We start from the raw sequence: 19,300 nt of genomic DNA on the forward strand, positions 1-19,300 counted from the left end.
TCAGTATACACTCCAACAGAAAGATAGTGCATGAACATAATATATAAATAGAGAGTGTCAATAGTATACAGTCTCATAAGGGAAATAGCATATACTAAAATAAAATCGTAATCAATGTTCATACTTGAAACCATATCCTAGGCTAAGTAATAGAAGATCAGGAGTAATATCGATCGACTACTGAACTGTTCATCACTACAAAGGTATCATGTGAGGTAAAAATATATTATCAATAAGTAAGCGAGTGTCTAAACACCTATCATAGGTATAAGTCTCAACCTATGTAAACATATCAGCATAAGTAAGCAACAGCAGCATAAGCTAGCAACAACAGCATAAGTAAGCAACAACATCAGTAGATACAATAATAACAGCGTATACACGGATGGTCACCCCGCCCACCTCTCTGCATTGCGACCACTGTATGGTCGAGAGGCCGGATCGATGACAACTGTGCCACTTAAAGGCCGTAACTACTCTCGAGTGATCGAGTGGGCAAGTGCTGAGTAGCTAACTAGCTACACAGCGAAGGGGGTCCCTACTACTCGTAACTCCAGCTACCACTACCCATGAGTGGCCGAGTGTGGCACGACAGGATAAGCGGCATCTGCTCCAGCTACCATTCTCTCTAGTGGTCGAGCGTGCGGCCCTAGTTAACGACTCTCTCGACTGCAAGGGAGAATTTGTCGTTAATATGTATGCAATGATATGATGCGCACAATACAACAGTCATCATATATATATAAACAGGAATTAGGTATGCTACATGAAGCCAGCATGCTCAATACAGTACATAAATAAATAATAATCAAAGCATACAAGGTTGGTATCTAATATCTGCTAAATATCATAGATGACAACAAAAGACTGTATGGATATAGAAACGAATAACTCAAAGGTTTGAGTGGAAGTATCAAGCACAAGAAAAATACAAGTAAAGTCAAGGTAAAACAGTCCTTATCCAAAAAATAACTCATGCACCAATTTCAAATAACTAAAGAGTCAAAGTAAAAAGTACCCGCATTTATACGCAGTCCGCACCAAGAGACTCCCACATTGCAATGCTTGCCATAGTCAGAGCCCTACATCAACATATAAAATTTAGCTATCTTCACATAAATCAAATAGCTAAATACAATCCTCTAAACCAATTAGATCACATCTTCACTTATCTCTGAATAAATGTTTAGGACTCTCTAATCTCATTCTTCTCATTAGATTAGGTTTAATCCTCAATTAACCCTAATTCATAAATCATCACAACCACATTGGAATAGATATCCATAATTCTACCATAATCAAATTGCATTAGATCTATGCATAATCCATCTCCCAAACTTACCCAAATCCAAAGACTTTGATGTTGACTCAGCCGGAGAAGCTCACTACTAGGGATTCATGGCCGGAGCTACAGTGCAGTCGTGGGTCTCTAAACAACTCCCCTTTTATCTCTTCCCATCGAGTGATCAATACCCTATAAGCGGATCACAACTTCTTCTCTGGCGGCACCGCAGTATGACAAGCGACTGAGGCCTCGTGGCAGTGACTCATCAATTGAAGCAATGATTGATGACGATGGTGGTTTGGCTGCCAACCAAAACGATTGTAGAGGATCATACTACAATAGTGGCCATGAGCTGGTTGTTGGGCTCGACACCAAGAAAGGTCATCCGGCTCACAGGAAAGTCTGTGGCAAATAGCATAACGCTGGAGGTGATGCGTCGGTGATCTGGAGATGGAGAATCGAAAGGGCTTCTGCTCGGAGGGAGTTCTGTCGCGTTCTAGTGGCACTATATCTTCGGAGACGTGTGGGCAACGACGGCTGGGGAGAAGGGAAAATCGACAGATCGAAGCTAGGGCAGAGGGAAGGCCGGAATCGGGTCCTGTGACGGCGCGAGGAAGCTCGGGAAGGGCAACTTCTCACTCATGACTGAAGAGAGCGGATCGGCATCAGCGATGAGAGGTCATCGGCGTCGATGGTGCCAAATAGAGGGAGAAAGAGGAGTTGGCGCGAGAGGGAGAGGGGTTCGGCGCCGTTTTTGATTGGGAATGGGATTAGGGCAAGATTTATGAACTTAGGTTTTGATTAATCCAACTATACGTTAATCAAATTAATCAACTCACATTTAAGTGATAATCCAAACCGGTTTTTATTTTTTTTTTCTCGAGCTCATAAGTGCATCCCCTCTAAATACGTCGTACGAGATCTGATTAAATCCCAAAAAATTTCTAAAAATTCCTAAAAATTCCAATAAGACTATTTCTCAAATAATATTATTATTTAATTTTTATTTGGACACTGTATTTTATAGTAGTATTCATCAAAGGCATCTTCTAGCCATGGAAAGCGCCTTCCATAGGGTAACTATGTTCAAAGTTGATCGCTTCGTGTAGGTGATTCTCCAACTAACCGGAGTTGAGCTCACTCGAACCCAACTCCGACCTTTTCATCTAGCAGGCTTCCTTCCTAGCTTCTCATCTCTCAAAAGTCACACATGTTCTTCTCGTCCACCGGTGTACTCTTCCGTAATATTTCGTCCCTCGGATGAACAAAGCCCGTCGACTCCTTTCCCATACCATCTTTCTCGATAGTTATGTCTTCCGCTCGACTTATTGTATTCCTAAGCTCCTGTATACTTAGACACAAGGATCAAATATAATAGGACCTAACTGAACTTGATTTACCACATCAAAATAACTACGGGGTACTAACAATACCACGGATAACTACTTTGCTAGCTTACTATATAAAATCATCTAGGATACTTAAAAACACTAGAGAACTTCATTTTTTTATTGGATGATATAGAAAACTTTGCTCTTCCTAGCCAATAAAATCACAAGCATGACTAATTTATTATGCATCTTGAAGAGAAATATTCATAATATTTTATTATTATTGTTGTCTATGTCATAAGAGATTATACTATGAAATGTCATAATCTTGTACTAGATTTGAACAATAATACTAAGAGATTTTTTATTTTTATAATTATAATAACGTTAATCCTGCTCTATTCCTTTTGTTGGGATGTATACTATAAGCCTAGTTTTTGTATGAACATATGGTTTTGAGATATTTTGAAATGAGAATCACTTTGGTCAAATATCTGTATTTTATATTTATATATATGTTGATGCAGTTGTCCATTTAATTTATATTGTAGATAACATGGTGTGTGGTGCAACACAGAAGATCATGTTATCAGTTCCTTATAAATCATAAATAGTAGCTCACAACCAAGATGGGTAGGGACAAACTATTGGAACGGTTGTAGTGTAACTTGGTATTAGTTTGTCTTGAGTATAAAATTACACTAGTACACTATGTGTGTATTGAGCAGGACCATTTGAGGTTGTTCGATTTATACTGACTGCATAAAAGAACAGAACATCTATTATTATGGGTGTGCATAATCTTAATCTCAATATAATAATAAATACATATACTTAGTATTTATTTCTTTAACTTATCAATGGGTGAGATTTATTCGTTAAATCAATAGGCTCGATAAGTTGGGAGATAGTACCATTTATATGGTATGTTGTTGATTATAAAGGGAAACTGTGTCCTATTTATTTAGGTTGATAATGTCCCCTTGAGGTGCTCATAAGTATTATCATGTAAACCCTCAGGTGGACTTAGTCCGACATGATAATAAAGTTGAGTGGTACTACTCTTGGAGCCAGATGTTAATTAAGTGAGTTGTCAGTAACTCATTTAATTAACGGACATACGATATCTTAAACACAGGGAGATTAACACACTCATAATAAGTAGGAGCCCATATTGTAATATGGGATTGGTGCGGTAGTACAATAATGACCCTTTAGTGGTATGCGTTATTATTGATGAACTTGAGTTGGGTGTTCGGGTCGAATACAGGAAGCTCAAGTCCATCAGGAGGCTAAAACCAATTCCTCCTCTAGGTCCTTATTGTAGCCTCTATATAAAGCCTTGCATCCACCATTCCTTAACCGGGTTTGGTTTAATTTAACTTGGTTTGGTGTAACTTAACTTGGTTTAGTTTAACTTAACTTTGTTTGGTTTAACTTAACTTGGTTTAGTTTAACTTAAATTGGTTTGGTTTAACATAATTTGTTTAGATTTTTTCTAAACAAAATTTTGTTAATTTTTATTTCCTTGTAACCGACGACTAGTCTATAAAAAGGAGTAGGATGTGGCTCATAAAAGTTAACTTTCTTATTCTCCACAATCCCTTCTCTTCTTGTGGTTGCCACCCCCTCTCCTCCTCCTAGGGCCAGAGGCACAAACCTATTCTCCTCCCCCCTTTCCCTCTCCTCCTCCTTGCTTAGGGCCGACGCCCTTATCCCCTCCTCCTCCTTGGTGGCTGGCACCTCCCCCCCTTCTCCCTTGGTGGCCGGCGGCCCCTTCTCCCTTGGTGGTCGGCGCCCCTTCCCATCCACTTGTGGCGGCGGCTTGAAGAAAGGGAAGAAGATTAGAAGGTGTCTCATCCGAGCGACTCTTTTGTGGCCGGTGGTTTTGGAATAGAAGGAAAGAGGGTGGTGTTGTCTTGGTAGATCGTCGTCCACACGACGTCCAAGAAGAGGAGAGGAATACGGCAGAAGATCAAGAGGTATTTAGCTACGAAGAAAGGTACAACTAGTTCTTTAATTTCGCTGTATAATTGGTTTTGTTTTCTTTATGTCGATTTTAGATATCGATTTTAAATACCAACACAAGAGGCCAGCGATCTTGTGCTTCGATCAAGGTGTGCTTTGATTAATCAAGAACTTGCTTGATTGATCAAACACACACTATAACAAAAATAGCTTTTCGCAGTTTGCTATTAACAGCACACATTAAACGCACGCTGTTAATAGTATTATTAATGGCGTGCATGTTGATGCGCGCCGTTAATAGTATAAACTTGAATAAGAAAAAAATTTAGGTCTAAATATTAACGGCGCACATTAAAAGTATGCCGTTAATACTATAAATATTTAGTAACAATAATAGCGTACAAGAATAGGCATGCTGCAAATACTTTTATTTATTATCAATAACATGCAACATATATGCTGCGATTAGTTTAGAAATAATAAAAAAAAGTAATAATAAAATAAAATTATGTTAAACAAAATTAAATAAAAAAACATGATTATAATAGAACGTAAACAAAATTAAATTAAAAAAAATACATAATGAAACGAAAACGCCACTTGGTTTAAAAAAATCAAGTAAGAAAAAAATTAAAGTTAATTAAAAAAAAAAAATTAAAGATCCTGTTAAATAATAAAACATGGCTAATTAATTAAAGAACGCTTAGGTTATGTTAAGCCTTCGCTGCCCGAAGCCTTCGCCGCCCGAACCCATTGCCGCAACAACTCCTTGCCTCTCCGTAATAGCTCTCTGCCTCTCTTCACTACCGTCGCCGTCGCCGTTGCCGGACTCCTCTCTACCTCTCGGAACTCACCGCCACCAGCCGTAGGGATCCTCTCCACCTCTCTGCACCGACCATTGCCGGCCGCACGACTCCACTCTGCCTCTCCGCACTCGCCGTCGTCTGCTACAAGACTTCCTTCCATCTCTCCGTATCATAGGACCACAGCAAGAGTAAGCAAGCCCTTTGTTAACCACTCCACACTCTACATCAAGCCAAAAGCTCAAAGCCAAAGGTAACCCTAATCTCTAAGTCCCTAAACTTATTTGGGTGGCACTGCTCGACTCTTTCACTTTTATGAACTGTGTTCGGCTTTGATTGTTGTATACTTACAAAGTATGAACACTTAAATGCTCATTTTAGAAATGATTTTTGCAAGCTGCTACGCCATGCTCTGCTTTGCTTCTGCTTCTGATTCTGATTCTGCTTATAGGAAATGCGAATGGAGTTATATGGCTTGTGGTATATTTATAGGCAAAAGGATACATATATAACGGTGACCACTTCTCAATTCTAAGTTATATAGTGAACATCTTTATATTTTTCACATCAGATGTAATTAATTAGTTTTATATTAGATTGTGGTCATCTAAGTTATATAATGAACATCTTCTTTATATTTTTCACATCAGATGTAATTAGTTTTATATTAGGTTGTGGTCAATGATTATTAATTTCTGGTAGGACACTTCAACAACTTGTGCACTTGCCTTCAAATTACATTCAAGCATATTAAAATCTGAATTTGGAGTCATCAAAGATTTTGCTGCTTGGAGTCCACTCTGCTTTGCATCATGACTATATTTGCAAGTATTGCTAAAGTAATTTCAAGCGAGGGTTCCATATTTGCTGGAAACTGACAAGGCTACAGTGGAAATGGAGTGTATGGAAGAAGGATATCTTGCCAAGATAATACATGGAGATGGGTCCAAAGAGATAAAAGTTGGTGAGGTAATTACATATGCATTCATCTTTTACCCACCCAATACCAGTCTCATGCTCTTCCTTTTAGTTCATGAGGATTTAATTTTCATTAGCTTTGGAGGGAAATTTCCTATTCATCTTTTGTCTTGATTTTGTGAAACTTGTTCCTGTTACTACTTTCAGCACTTATATGTTGTTGGTTTTGTTGAATTAAGAAACCCTTGGGCCTGTGATGGATGTCTTTATTGTTATTTTTGTACTGAATCTTAATAAACATTGTGGATATCAGGATATGTTGTGGATATGTTGAATACTCTTACTAATAATTCATTTAGAGATCACTTTTTTGTTTTTGAGCGTGTGATCTCATGATTCACCAAAGTCTGCATGTGTCATTGTTGCAACTTGAATATTGTTAAACCAGTAACAACTAATTTCATATTGTCCATGCATGTTTGCTCAAGTTCATTTACTTGATTGGATCATTGGAGAGGTTAGCTAGATTGGATCAAAATCACAAGAAGCATATTAGATCTCTAGGTGAAGTTGCTAAGGCTGTCATATACCTGTTGCATCACAATTGGATCATGCAGGAAAAGAGCATTGTCCTCTAACTGATAGTTCTCAAATATCACCAATTTACCAAATTCCCGAATCTTTTTTTATATTATTTGCTTTCCACAGCCACTAGGAGTTTAAACATCTTTCATTATTGATGTTGATTGAGTTCTTAAATTTTTTTTTCAGATGATAATGAAGTTTTTGAATAAAATAAAAACTCCTCCTGCATAACTTGCTTAGTTAGAAAAACCTTCACTATATTATGAATTATGTTCGGCTGATCCCTTTAAGCTATAGTGATTGGTTCAGTTTTAATAGATTTTTGGTGAACTGCCTGTAAACTGTAATGAGGATGTGTTGTTTGAATATATGAGGTGCATGAAGTATTGTTGCCATCTCATTCAAGTGGCCTGAGTACCTTCACAATTTGCATTATAAATATTCTCTGATTCTTATTATATTTTATTTTGATACAAGATATTACTTTTATTTGTTATGAATTTTGAATAATCTGTCATCAAACCATTGCTATAACTGTGGAGGAAGAGGGAGATATTGAGAAATTTAAAGATTACAAGGTTCCTAAATCTGCTGGTCCTGCTGAAGTTCAGCCACCATCTGAACCAGCACAATCTAAAAAGGACATATGCTGTGCATTTCTGTATTCTACTGCAGAATTTTCACATGAGTTGATTTCTTTATTATATGTTGATTTCATTGACATATATTATTTGTTGATGTTCAGTATAATCATCTATTATATTAATGATAATATATTGAAAGTTTTTTTTGTTACAGAAAAAATATTAGAATGTCTACCCGAATCTCAAAACACAACTAATATTGTTGATGATACAATTAGCATTGTGTTTGGCAAAGAAGCTCGGGGTAGAGTGCATGGAATGAGCTTTGGAGTAACACCATCGAAAGTTGGAGCTTATGTGCAACAAAATGGAACGGTTTAACAACTTCAAACTATAGTACAAAATGTTCAACAACAAATGCAAGAAATGAGGCAACAAAATCAACTAGAAATGCAAAAAATGAGGTCTATATTTTTACAAAGTATGAGACAACAAAATCATCCAGAACAGGTTAGTAAGTAAACAATATATATATAATAAGTTTGATATGTACACTTAAATGCTTTTAAATTATCATGATGACATTGCTTGACACGATTTGGTTGTAAAATTAGATTGCTAGTGGTGACATTTGTAGCGGTATTGGGAATGAAATTGGTAGCAATAGAGATATCAATATTGGTGCCAAAAAAAGTGATGATTTTGGTTATGTTTTTCAGGTGATTATCATAAAATTATGTATTTCTGAATCACAAAATTGTTACAAAAATATATATGATTGAATTAATAACTTTGTATTGTTTATTTACAGTCAAATTTGAGAAATGTGAGTCGTGGAGATATCTGTGCTAATACTAAATGTAAGCTGCTTCATTGGTCTACTGATGAATTAGTTGTTGCAGAAGGTCGAATTGCATCCACAGATCCAAACACAAAAGTGCATCATGTTATTCTTGGTGGATCATGTTGAAAAGTTTAGGTTGATAAAGTTTTGGTGGAAAAAGTGGACCTAATTCAATCAAATGATAAAATGCAGTTTCTTGATAATGCAATAGGAAGCACGGTTGCATGGTTATTGAAATTTATAGTATTGTGTGATTGATACATAATATACTAATTTGTGGATTGTAAGTTTAATTATTGTTATGTAATAACTAGTTTGATAGAGATTTCGTATCTTGTTTAAGATCTTTAAATTTTTTTTTATTATAATGAAAAACTATGACTTTTGTTAATTTTATGGATTTATTTGTACTAAATTTGTTGTAAAATTTTGGTTTATTATTTTCATCAATTTAATATTTTTTTAATATAGTTAAGACTATCAACAACGTACATTTATAAGCTGTAGATTATTATTCTTAGCGCATAAAAATACTTTCCGCGGCGTGCTTTGCGCGCTGCGGATAATGTTATCCGCAGCGCGCAAAGCACGTCGCGGAAAGTATTATCCGCAGCGCGCAAAGCACGCCGCGGAAAGTATTATCCACAGCGTGCAAAGCACGCTCGGAAAGTATTATACGCAGCGTGCAAAGCACGCCGCGGAAAGTATTATCCGCAGCGCGCAAAGCACGCTGTCAATAATTTAGGACTTTTAACAGCTTTTAATTGTGCAGCGTGCAATGCGTGCTGCGGAAAGCGAATTTGCGCGCTGCGAAAAGTTATTTTTGTTGTAGTGACATGTCTGATCGAGCATGTGGATTGCTAGGAAAAGTTCTGTGCTTGTACAAATTTTTGTACAGGGGATTTATACAAAACAGAATTTTCAACGCCAACAATTGGTATCAGAGTGAGTTTTCTGGTTCCATGTGATTGGTTTTCAGTTAAATTATGCACTGTTCAAATATAATTTAGGCAAGATAATAGTAGGATATGCAAAATAGATTAACTCTGTGGTTACAGGTATCCTAGTTCCAACTATTATGGCCTATTGTGTTTGTATGTGATTTGAACCCTCAGACATGTCAAGGGTATTTTGTGTGTGTATGATTGTAATTATTAAATACAGCCGGAGCTATATTAGTTTATTTTACATTTTGTTTGATCTATATTACATGTACATTCCTTCGTGGAATATAGGATCGATAAATGTAATTTTTTATTTTGTGTTGTTGTGGTTTGCTATGTGTGGTGCTACCTTGAGGACCGGAGGCACAGCGAAGAAGGAAGCAAGATAGATGCGACGACATAAACCCTAAGGCCGGCAGCTGGGTTTTCTCCTCCCCACCTGGCTAGGGTAGGCGATGGCTAGGGTTGGTGGCATACGGAGGACAACAATGGATGAGGGCATAATAGTTGGAAATTTATTTTCATATTTATTGCCTTTATATGTTGTGTTTGTGTGCTTATGTGCATGTGTGCATGTGTGATGTGTGTGCATGTTAAATTTCCTCGATTTTAAATAACTAAGTGGGAGAGGAATTATTTAAATAAATTCCACGGTCTCCATTACTGGTTTATAAGTGATGCATACAAACTTGCATGTTGGCTTTAAGTGTCTTCCTCCATATCGGATGAGTTTGCTTGCGGATCACTAGATCAAACTTCCTCTATGGATGATTATAGGAAATTATTTAGATTTGTGTGATCTTCTCCATCTAAAGGGGCACAATTCTAATTAATGGACTAAGTATCAAGTAATGATATCCTTCCCATCGAAGTCATTGCTATTATTTGTGTAATCGAAGATAAACCAACTATTAATTTTATTTGTTATAAAGTTAGGTTGACAAGATAATAAAATTAATGGGTAAAACCTCCTCTTACAAATGTTTGAATTAGTATACGTCTAACTATCATGGCATACGAAATTCACGGTGTTTTGAGGTATTGATGAATTTAAATTATATTGTTCGATGAATCAATATTATTTTAAATTCTAAAGTTTTGACCAAATATTTTATTTTGTAATTCTCAGGATTTCAAAATGATTTTCAATCCTCTTGATGTTATTTTAAAAGAAAACAAACTTACTGGTCCCAATTATATTGATTGGAAACGAAACTTGGACATTGTCTTAACTGCTGAAGGATACAAGTTCGTACTTTTTGATGTTTGTCCTAATGTGCCTAATAGCGATTCTAGTGAAGAGGAAATTGACAGACAAAGGAAATGGGTCAAGGTAGATGAGATGGCGCGATGTTACATTTTGGCTTCTATGTCAAATGTGTTGCAACATCAGCATCAGGTCATGCCTACTGCCTATGACATGATGTACAATCTCAAAGAACTCTTCGGACACCAGAATCGGGCTGCCAGGCAGGAGGCTATGAGAAACTTGATGACAACCACCATGACTGATGGGACACCCATGAGGGATCATATCCTCAAAATGATGACTCACTTGAACGAGATACAAATCCTTAGAGCTAAAATCAATGGGGAAATTCAGGTCGATATCATTCTCTAAACGCTACCCAAGAGTTTTAAGCAGTTCTGCCTAAACTATAACATGAACAAAAGGACATATTCATTGGCGGAACTTCTGACAGAACTCCAAGCGATAGAAGTGTTATTTCGTCAAAGTTCTCAAATTCACATCGCTGAAAATGTTTCTGCTTCTAAGCCGAAAGGCGGAAAAAAGAAGAAGAAACAAGTTGGTTCGGCAAAGAAAGTGATTCGACCTCAAGGGACTAGACCGCAAGCAGGTGTGAAGAAGCCGAAGGGCAAGTACTTCACATGCAAGCAGTCTGGACATTGGAAGGTGGACTGTCTTCGCAGAAAGGAGAACAATAAAGGTATATCTCATTCATTAGTTATTGAAACATGTTTAGCGGTGTTATCTACCAGTACCTGGTATGTAGATACGGGAGCCATTGATCATGTCTACAATTATTGTAGGGGTTTCAAGAAACTCGACAACTACATGAAGGAAAAATCACCGTCTACATGAGCAATGCTATGAGAGTGGCGACTGTTGCAGTGGGAGATGTTTATTTATCTTTTGATAGAAATAAAACATTGATTTTGAGAAATTATCTTTACGCACCATGTTTTAGAAAGAACTTGATTTCAGTTTATAAATTATTTATGGATGAATATTCTGTTTCTTTTGATGACAAAGTAGTTGTCAAGAAAAATAGGATGGTTATCTGTTCTGGTACGTTGGTTGACAATTTGTACACTCTTAATCCAATAACTCCCATGAGACAACAAATGGAAATTAATAACACATCTTCTAATTCTAATAAGAGAAAGCAACCTTCGAAAATGAACCAAATATATCTTTGGCATCTAAGGTTGGGTCATATTAACTTGAGTAGGATTCAAAAGTTAATAGCTGATGGACCTTTGGGTTCATTGGTAGTGGAAAAATTTCCAACCTGCGAATCTTGCTTGAAAGGAAAAATGACCAAGAGACCTTTTAAGGCAAAGGGGTATAGAGCCAAAGAAGTGTTGGAATTGGTTCATTATGATTTGTGTGGGCCTATGACTATCCAGGCAAGAGGTGGTTTTGAAAATTTTGTCTAATAATGTAATTATAATTATATTATAATATTAATTATTTTATTTGATATGGTTTTAAGGCACATGGTGGGATTTGCGCATGGTGAGGTAAACTTCAAATCCTCATTTCCTGAGAATCGACCTCTGACTATTACGCCAGAGATGTCATGCGCTCACTGTCTGTGCTACGCCCTGAAGGCTTGATACAGTTTTAAAACTGTAGTGTAATATAATCTGGATTATAAAAGGTAATAAAGTTTTGTAATCTGAATTATAAATCTACTGTTTAAATAATATTTAAATATCAAATATATCCCTACTCTACTTTCACACCAACCGGTCATTGGCGTCGATTTTGCCTCCGTTACCGGTGGCTAGCCGTTGTCGACTATCGTTCACGACCGCTAGTCACCAACTGTCGCCGATCGTCGGTCGTTGCTGGTTGTCGGTCGCCACCTCCGAGCGCCGCCACTGGCTGCCGCTGCCACTGGTCGCCTCCGTCGATCGCTGCCTTTGGGCATCGATGGAGGCCGCCACTGTCGAGCACTGCCAAAGGCAGCCACCTCCAGGTGCCGCTAACGATCGCCGTTGCCGACCGCTATCGGCCCGGGTCAATCACCTTAAGGGTTAATCGGTTCGAAAAGTTGAATATCTGGATTATAAAAAAAATCACTATATTGCCCTCGAACTTGGATGAATTGGTCACCACATAGTAGAATTATCAAATCAAGCAAGGGTCGATTCTCGATGAAACTGGAAGAAATACTCTTTTTCATATGATGGTCTACTCAGTTTCTTGATTTACCTCTATAAATGAATGTGATGTCGGTCGTGTGGGGCGCTCAGGATCCTTTTGCCAAATAAATGAATCCTTTTGCCAAATAAATGAATCGTTAAATTGCTCCCAGGACAATGATGCAATGATTAGGTCTTTTAACGGATAATTAAGAAATTTAATATTTGAATCTCAGCATCAGTGCATTACAACGTATTTTTCTTCTAGTGAAAAGTGAGCCTAAAAAGGTTGGACATAAAAATTTTAAAAAATTAAATAAATTTAAATTGAGAATTTAATAGCATCTAAATAAATTAAGTTGAAATTAAACTTGAACCAAATTCAATAAAAAGAATACTAAATTGAATTTAAATATTAATATTTATTTTAGGCTTGACTCGCTATTAATTTATATTATCAAATAAATTTAAACACCCATTTACTGTCCTTCACCCTATTCACGGCATACCAATCATACTAATTCTTCTTCGTCACCTCAAAACTGGCGTAAATGAAGGATTTGCCATCAAACTAACAGAATCCCTCTCCCCCCGGACTGATTCCGCTGGGCTAATTAAATACACACTAAAACAAATCTTTTTCCAAAGGAAACACCTTTGTTTTTTTCTCCGCTTCAAGGAGCACTTATGATAATATTTCAATCAAAAAGAAAAATAAAAAATTCCCTTGCAATACGCAAAAGCTAGTGATCAGGTTGCACACACATGCACTTCACATCAGCAGCAACCGATCGACGACCATTCAACAAGATATATTTTAAATAAAGTATAACTAGTGCCATAATCCTGTAATATTGTGAATTCCAGTATATATGTCATCATCTTCCTCTACTTTTATGTTCCAATATACAATTTAATGGCCATGGCCGCCCTATTCGCTACTAGTAAAGCAAAATAAAGCTAAAGTTGTGCTCCTCTCTACCCCCACCCTTCCTCCTTCACACACATGCACTTTCACTTTTGTGAAAACCAACAGCTATCAACTTTCTTGTGCACTAGCATGGACCTCTATCCCTCCTCCATGATCTTCACATGCAGCCATGGCTGTGAATTGGAGCTGTCAATTCCCAGATTTTGTGTGACAAGAGTTAAGGTGGAATGCATATCCTCGTGGGCTTTATCTAGTCACTAAAAAGCAGAGTAGATTGTGCAGCCGTGACGTGGGAGTCAATGAACAGGGAAGAAAAGTGGGGAGGAATCTCTTTGGATTTTGCCTTTCCACACCTTCACTTTGCTCATCTTCTCTTCACACCATTGCAGCTGTTCTTGGCTGATCTCAGGCATCCTCAGAACTCTGGACACAATCTTCATGTCGATTAAGGCCATGAGGACATCCATCACTTGTTTCCCCTTAATTACCCTCTGCCTTTTCAAGCATCCTCTTGCCCTCAGTATATCTTTAAGCGTCATCTTGCTCTGAAAGTATATACTTATTGAATCATACAAGCAATTGTTAATAAATTAAAGGACTAATGACTCACTTTCTTGTTGGCTTTCTTGAGAAAATGAAGTCGATTTGGATCCACTGAACTGGTTTTCTTCCTGATAAGGGCCTTCAGCATTTGACAAGGAGTCTCCTTGTCTGCCTTGAGGAAGATCATGAAGGTTCGGATCGAGTCTTCGAGAATTGCCAGGAGCTCGGCCGGCGAAACCATTTCCTCTTTACCTAATTCATCTGCTTCCGGATCTGTGATAACCAGGAAAAAAAACACAAAATTAGCACTTGCAATTATGAACACAAAGCTATTAGTTGCAAGTGCTGAATTGTAGTTAGTACCTCTGAATTCAGGAACTTGGAGAAATTTTGGCGAAAAGTTCCTCGTTCGAGCGAATACTTCAGGCCTACGACCGCGCTCGTAGGGCTCATTTTCGATGAATCGTTGCAAGAGGACCTGAAACTGCTGGAATTGCTCAGCTATCCATTCAGTGCAACAGGATTTTTTATCACTGTCTGATGATCCTTGGGCGTGCTTTTGCCTGAAGTAGTTGTAGTTCCAACTGAGGGCTTCCCAAGCTAAGCAAATCTGAGGCACGTAAACGCACTCTAACTCTTGATAAGGCCTTTGGCGACTTCCCTTCTTCTCCTTGTTTAGTTTGTGAACTATTCTCTGCGAGATCGATCTCGGTTGGCACTTTAAGGACCTAAACTTTTCTGAGCATTTACAGAGTCCTAAGCATTCGTATTCAGTTCATCTACCTGAAGAAACTGGAGTACGAACTTAGCTAGCTACCTGTTTCAGTGAGTTTCTGCGCGCAGATTCGATCGAAGAACATCGTCTCCTCATCGTACTTGCGGAAGAATGTGTAATTCTCCCAGTGGGATGAACTCCTGCGCGAGGAAGACGACAAGGGGCACTCGGTCACTGAATCGCTGAAGATAGCAGAGCTTCTCCATTCCATGGAACTCTTTGAAGTGGATTCGCTTGTAAGAGAAGCACCAAAAGTCTTTTCTTCGAGCTTAAATTTTTTGCTATCGAACTGAACTGCCGCCACTTTATGTAATAAAGAATCTCCAATTTCAACAGCATTTGCATCTTTATAAACAAAAAATTAGAAGATTAATTAGTTAGCATTCAAGATTGTATTTCTGCTTAAGGTAGCAGCTATAGTTCCATGTAGCTAGGCGTGCCTTTAACTTCACCATGGCACTCCACTCCACGATCTTCACGATCAACTGGAGAGGATTCAAGCGGGGGTTCTTGATCCATAAAGCTTTCATGATCATCAACTTCTTTGAAGAGGCGATGCTGCTCGTTGAACAAGCTTTCTTCCCTAGTGCTAAATGCGTCGGAAGCATTGATCTCTTCGTTTCGGGAGTAGGATTCGTGGATTGCTGGTTCATCTTCTTCAGCAACAAGATGAGTGCACCTGCAACTGCCATATTTAATTAGTATGTGAATTAACAAGAAAAAGAGAATGAGATTGATTAAAATATGCACATTTGGTGGTGGTTTGGGGGCTTGGCAAGGAGATGGATGAAGAGCTTGGCGAGGAGGAAGGAGACGAAGTGGAGGAGGGTGAGGAAGGTGGAGGCATGGTGGAGAAACATCACACTGATGCAGGTTTGTCCATTGCAACTGCGAACATGAACTGGGAGGATGAGGTTGCTGTTATATGCATGCATCTAAGAGGCAGGTGACTTTATGACTCGAATTGAATCACATTATTTTTAACGGTAATGTTCATGTAAAATTTCAACTTTATCATTAGGACCTATAAAAATAATATTTATTTTAATTCTCTAATCTATATCCATTCACTTAATTTGTTATCAATGCACAATCTTATATAATTATACGTGTTTCTATCTAAAAATATAGAAGATGATAAATTGAGATATGACTTGAAGGTTGACGTGGCTCACATGGTCTTGTAATACAAGAGGAATTAGTACCAGGTCGGTAAGTGGTTCTCTGTATTGATCATCCGACGCTCAAGTCAATTTCTAATGAAGTAGAGAATAATGAGAATGATGTAACAAAGAGTGTGTAGAATCATAAAGTTACGTATACCTCCGTCTGTAGATGGGAACCCTTCTTTATAGTGTAACTGTAGTGTCTACGCACGTATCTCAAAGGGGGTGCATCTTTTCCAAAGCATCTTAGGAAAAGACAAGTTAAAAAATGTCTCTGACACCTTTCCTTAAATAAATATGCAAATCCCTGATGTGATAGACTGGAAGTTTTTGTCATACGATTTGTCTGCGGAACATGCTCTATTATTAGTAGCACAAAACTCCAAAAGAGTATGAGGAGATATGCAGGTGGATCCCGCTATAGGCAGACTTGTGTCTGCTTGGTTGGGATGCCCCCGCTCGGTCGTGCTGAACAGAACAATCTTCCTTCACTTAGCTTTTCCCTTGTTGGAGGGTTGCCTCTCATTCGGGCGGACACATCGCCCGCTCGGCTAAAACGGTGGTTGGGCGATGCACTACCTATTTGTCTTTTAGTCTCGGACTATCCGCCTGGCCCTACTCGTCCCCTCGAGCATGTCGTTTGTCTGACCGGGTCTGGCTCGCTCAACCTGTTGGTTGCTACTCGGAATATCGTACTGGTTCCCCTGTACAAAATTTTTGTACAAGTCTCGAACCTTTCCTAACAACTTATTGTGTTCTTTAGAAATTAAATTTGGAATCGCAAACAGAACTTAACATTATTGATTCCAAATTAAACTTATCTGTTTTTAGAAGTTTAGACTTGGATTGCAAATGATGCTTAACATTATTAATCCAAATCCACCCATGTTACAAAGTTAATTAAATATTTATTTTAGAGATCGACTTCCAGGTTAAACATGGCGAGGCACTAGGCCTTCTTGAGTATGAGATCATCCACTACTTCCTAGACAAAGCCTTTCAACGAAATTCAATATTTAATCTCCTTATAGTAACCCTAGGTTTAACCATTAAGAACAATCGAATCATAAGATCGAAAAACCAAAGAAACACAAAATCGAAACATAAATTCGATTGCCTAGAATCGTTAGTCTCTTGTGTTTGGTAATTCAAAATTCATACAAAGAAAACTAGCATGATGCGGAATAAGACAACTAGTTATACCTTTCTTTGTAGCTAAAGACCTCTTGATCTTCTGTTGTATTCCTCACCTCCTCTTGGACGTCGTGTGGGCGACGATCTACCAAGATGAATTCCACCGGGACCACTTCTTCTTCTCCAAGACTCTTGAGCCATCAAGGGATGCCAAAATAGGAAATTTTCTTCACTTCTTCTTCCTCTCCAAGCAACCGACCACCAAGATGATGAAGCTTGAAGAACCGCCGGCCTCAAAGGAAGAAAACAAAAGAGAAGAGCATGGAAGCGATTCGGCCACCAAGGAATCAAGGCTTGTGTGCCCCTGACCCTTAAAGAAACAATAAGGGTGCCGGCCAAACAATGAAGAGAGGAGAAAGCCTAGGTTGTGTTATCTCATGAGGCACCCTCTCCATCTCTTTTATAATCCTTGATCTTGGCAAAAAAGGAAAGTTTAATTAAAACTTCCTTTTCTTCTTCCTATAAAAAGGAAAAATTTTACAACAAAAATTAAAGCTTCCTTTTAAACCATGATGTCTACAAAAAGGAAAGTTTTAAACATAATTAAAACTTCCTTATTTGTGGTCTCCCTTTAAAAGAGGAAATTTTAATAACAATTAAAATCTCTCTTTTTAAATTTCCTATTACACATGGCAATAAAGGAAAGTTTTAAAAATTAATCTATCTCTTTTAAAACATGTAAACAACTACAAAAAAGGAAAGATTAATTAAATTTCTCTTTTTAAATCATGGTTACAAAAAAGGAGAGTGTTATCAAAAATTAAAATCTTTCTTTTAAACATTATAGACAACTACAAAAAAGGAAATATTTTAACAAAATTAAAATCTCTCTTTAATCTTTTGTAGATAGCTATAAAAGGAAAGATTTTAAAATCTAAAACTCTCTTTTTAAAACCATGAAGACGAATATAAAAGGAAATTTTAAAAATAAAATTTCTCTTTTAAATCCCTTTCATGAATGGCTACAAAGGGAAAGATTTTAACAAAAATAAAATCTCTCTTTAATCCTATGTGGTCGTTCCCATGCTTGGACACCAAACATGGTTTGGTCGACCACTACTTGGGCTCCAAGCTTATGCTTGGCCGACCCCCTTGCTCCAAGCAAGGTTGTGTCTGACCCCCTTGCTCCAAGCAATGTTGTGTCTGACCCATTACTTGAACATGCCATCCGTCTGATCGGGTCTGGCTCGCTCACCCAACCTTAATGCCTTCAATGGCTTTGACCTCCACGTCAGTCAATCTTCCTTGCTTTGACCTATCTTTGGCGAGGCCCCTCTTCCTTACCGTATCACAAGTCTTCCCCTCAAATCTAGTTGAAGGAGGCTGCAAATCTGACTGACTAGACAGTTAGTATGTTCTGGAACTCTTTCTTCCCGACCAGGTTGTTCTAGGGTTTAAAGTCGTCACTCGACTATTATAGCTGTTGTTCTTTCTGCTCGTTCTGGTGTCCCGGAGTTTAAAGCCACCGTTCGGCTATGTCATTGAGCTATTTTGCCAAGAAGTTAATTTGCCTTCGACAAGTCGTGTTGGGGTTTAGAGTCGCCCCTTGGTTATAATATTTACTGGCACAAGGGTTTATAGTTGTTGCTCGGCCATGATGTTCATGAACTAGAGTTTATAGCCGCCGCTCAACTGTGATGTTCATGAACTAGAGTTTATAGTCGCCGCTTGGCTGTGATGTTAGTATGCTAAGGTTTAGAGCCGCCGCTTAGCTTTATCGTGGACCACACTTAGTCATTTTTTAACTTCCTTCTGATCTTCGCTTCACCCACTCCATACTCCGAGGTTGATGTCGATCGGTCTTGTTGTGGACAACACTTAACATTTTTCTACTTCTTTCTGCTTTCTATCCTGGTTGGCCTTCTTCATTTAACGGTTGTTAACACCACCTGATTTCTTGAAAACTGTTCAAATCCTTTGTCATTATTATAAATCATGTTAACCATGTCCTTCAATTATGCTCCATTAATGCTTCTTGTAATTGAATATCATGTGTCGCCTTTTCTTGCCACCGCATGCAAGATGTGACAGGCTGC

General features: G+C 38.0%; 2 protein-coding genes across 3 annotated transcripts; one reads left to right on the plus strand and one right to left on the minus strand.

Moving 5' to 3' along the window:
• The first annotated feature begins 1,562 nt into the window (after window positions 1–1,562).
• Window positions 1,563–6,083, plus strand: LOC122014149. Its single transcript, XM_042570330.1, has 3 exons — window positions 1,563–1,665; window positions 5,283–5,640; window positions 5,839–6,083. The coding sequence occupies exons 1-3, from the start codon at window positions 1,563–1,565 to the stop codon at window positions 5,897–5,899; spliced, it is 522 nt and encodes a 173-aa protein (XP_042426264.1). The 3' UTR covers window positions 5,900–6,083.
• A 7,421-nt stretch (window positions 6,084–13,504) lies between these two features.
• On the minus strand, window positions 13,505–15,869 carry LOC122017933. Of its 2 annotated transcripts, none has more exons than XM_042575654.1 (6): window positions 15,655–15,869; window positions 15,345–15,583; window positions 14,947–15,249; window positions 14,493–14,867; window positions 14,197–14,402; window positions 13,505–14,131 (listed from the first exon to the last, which is right to left on the minus strand). In XM_042575654.1, the coding sequence occupies exons 1-6, from the start codon at window positions 15,837–15,839 to the stop codon at window positions 13,883–13,885; spliced, it is 1,557 nt and encodes a 518-aa protein (XP_042431588.1). In that variant the 5' UTR covers window positions 15,840–15,869; the 3' UTR covers window positions 13,505–13,882. The 2 variants fall into 2 exon arrangements, with proteins under 2 accessions (XP_042431588.1, XP_042431587.1); XM_042575653.1 differs by having other exon boundaries at window positions 15,345–15,589.
• Between the last annotated feature and the right edge of the window lie 3,431 nt (window positions 15,870–19,300).

This window comes from Zingiber officinale, chromosome 8B, assembly GCF_018446385.1.
Source record: "Zingiber officinale cultivar Zhangliang chromosome 8B, Zo_v1.1, whole genome shotgun sequence".
Lineage (NCBI taxonomy): Eukaryota > Viridiplantae > Streptophyta > Magnoliopsida > Zingiberales > Zingiberaceae > Zingiber > Zingiber officinale.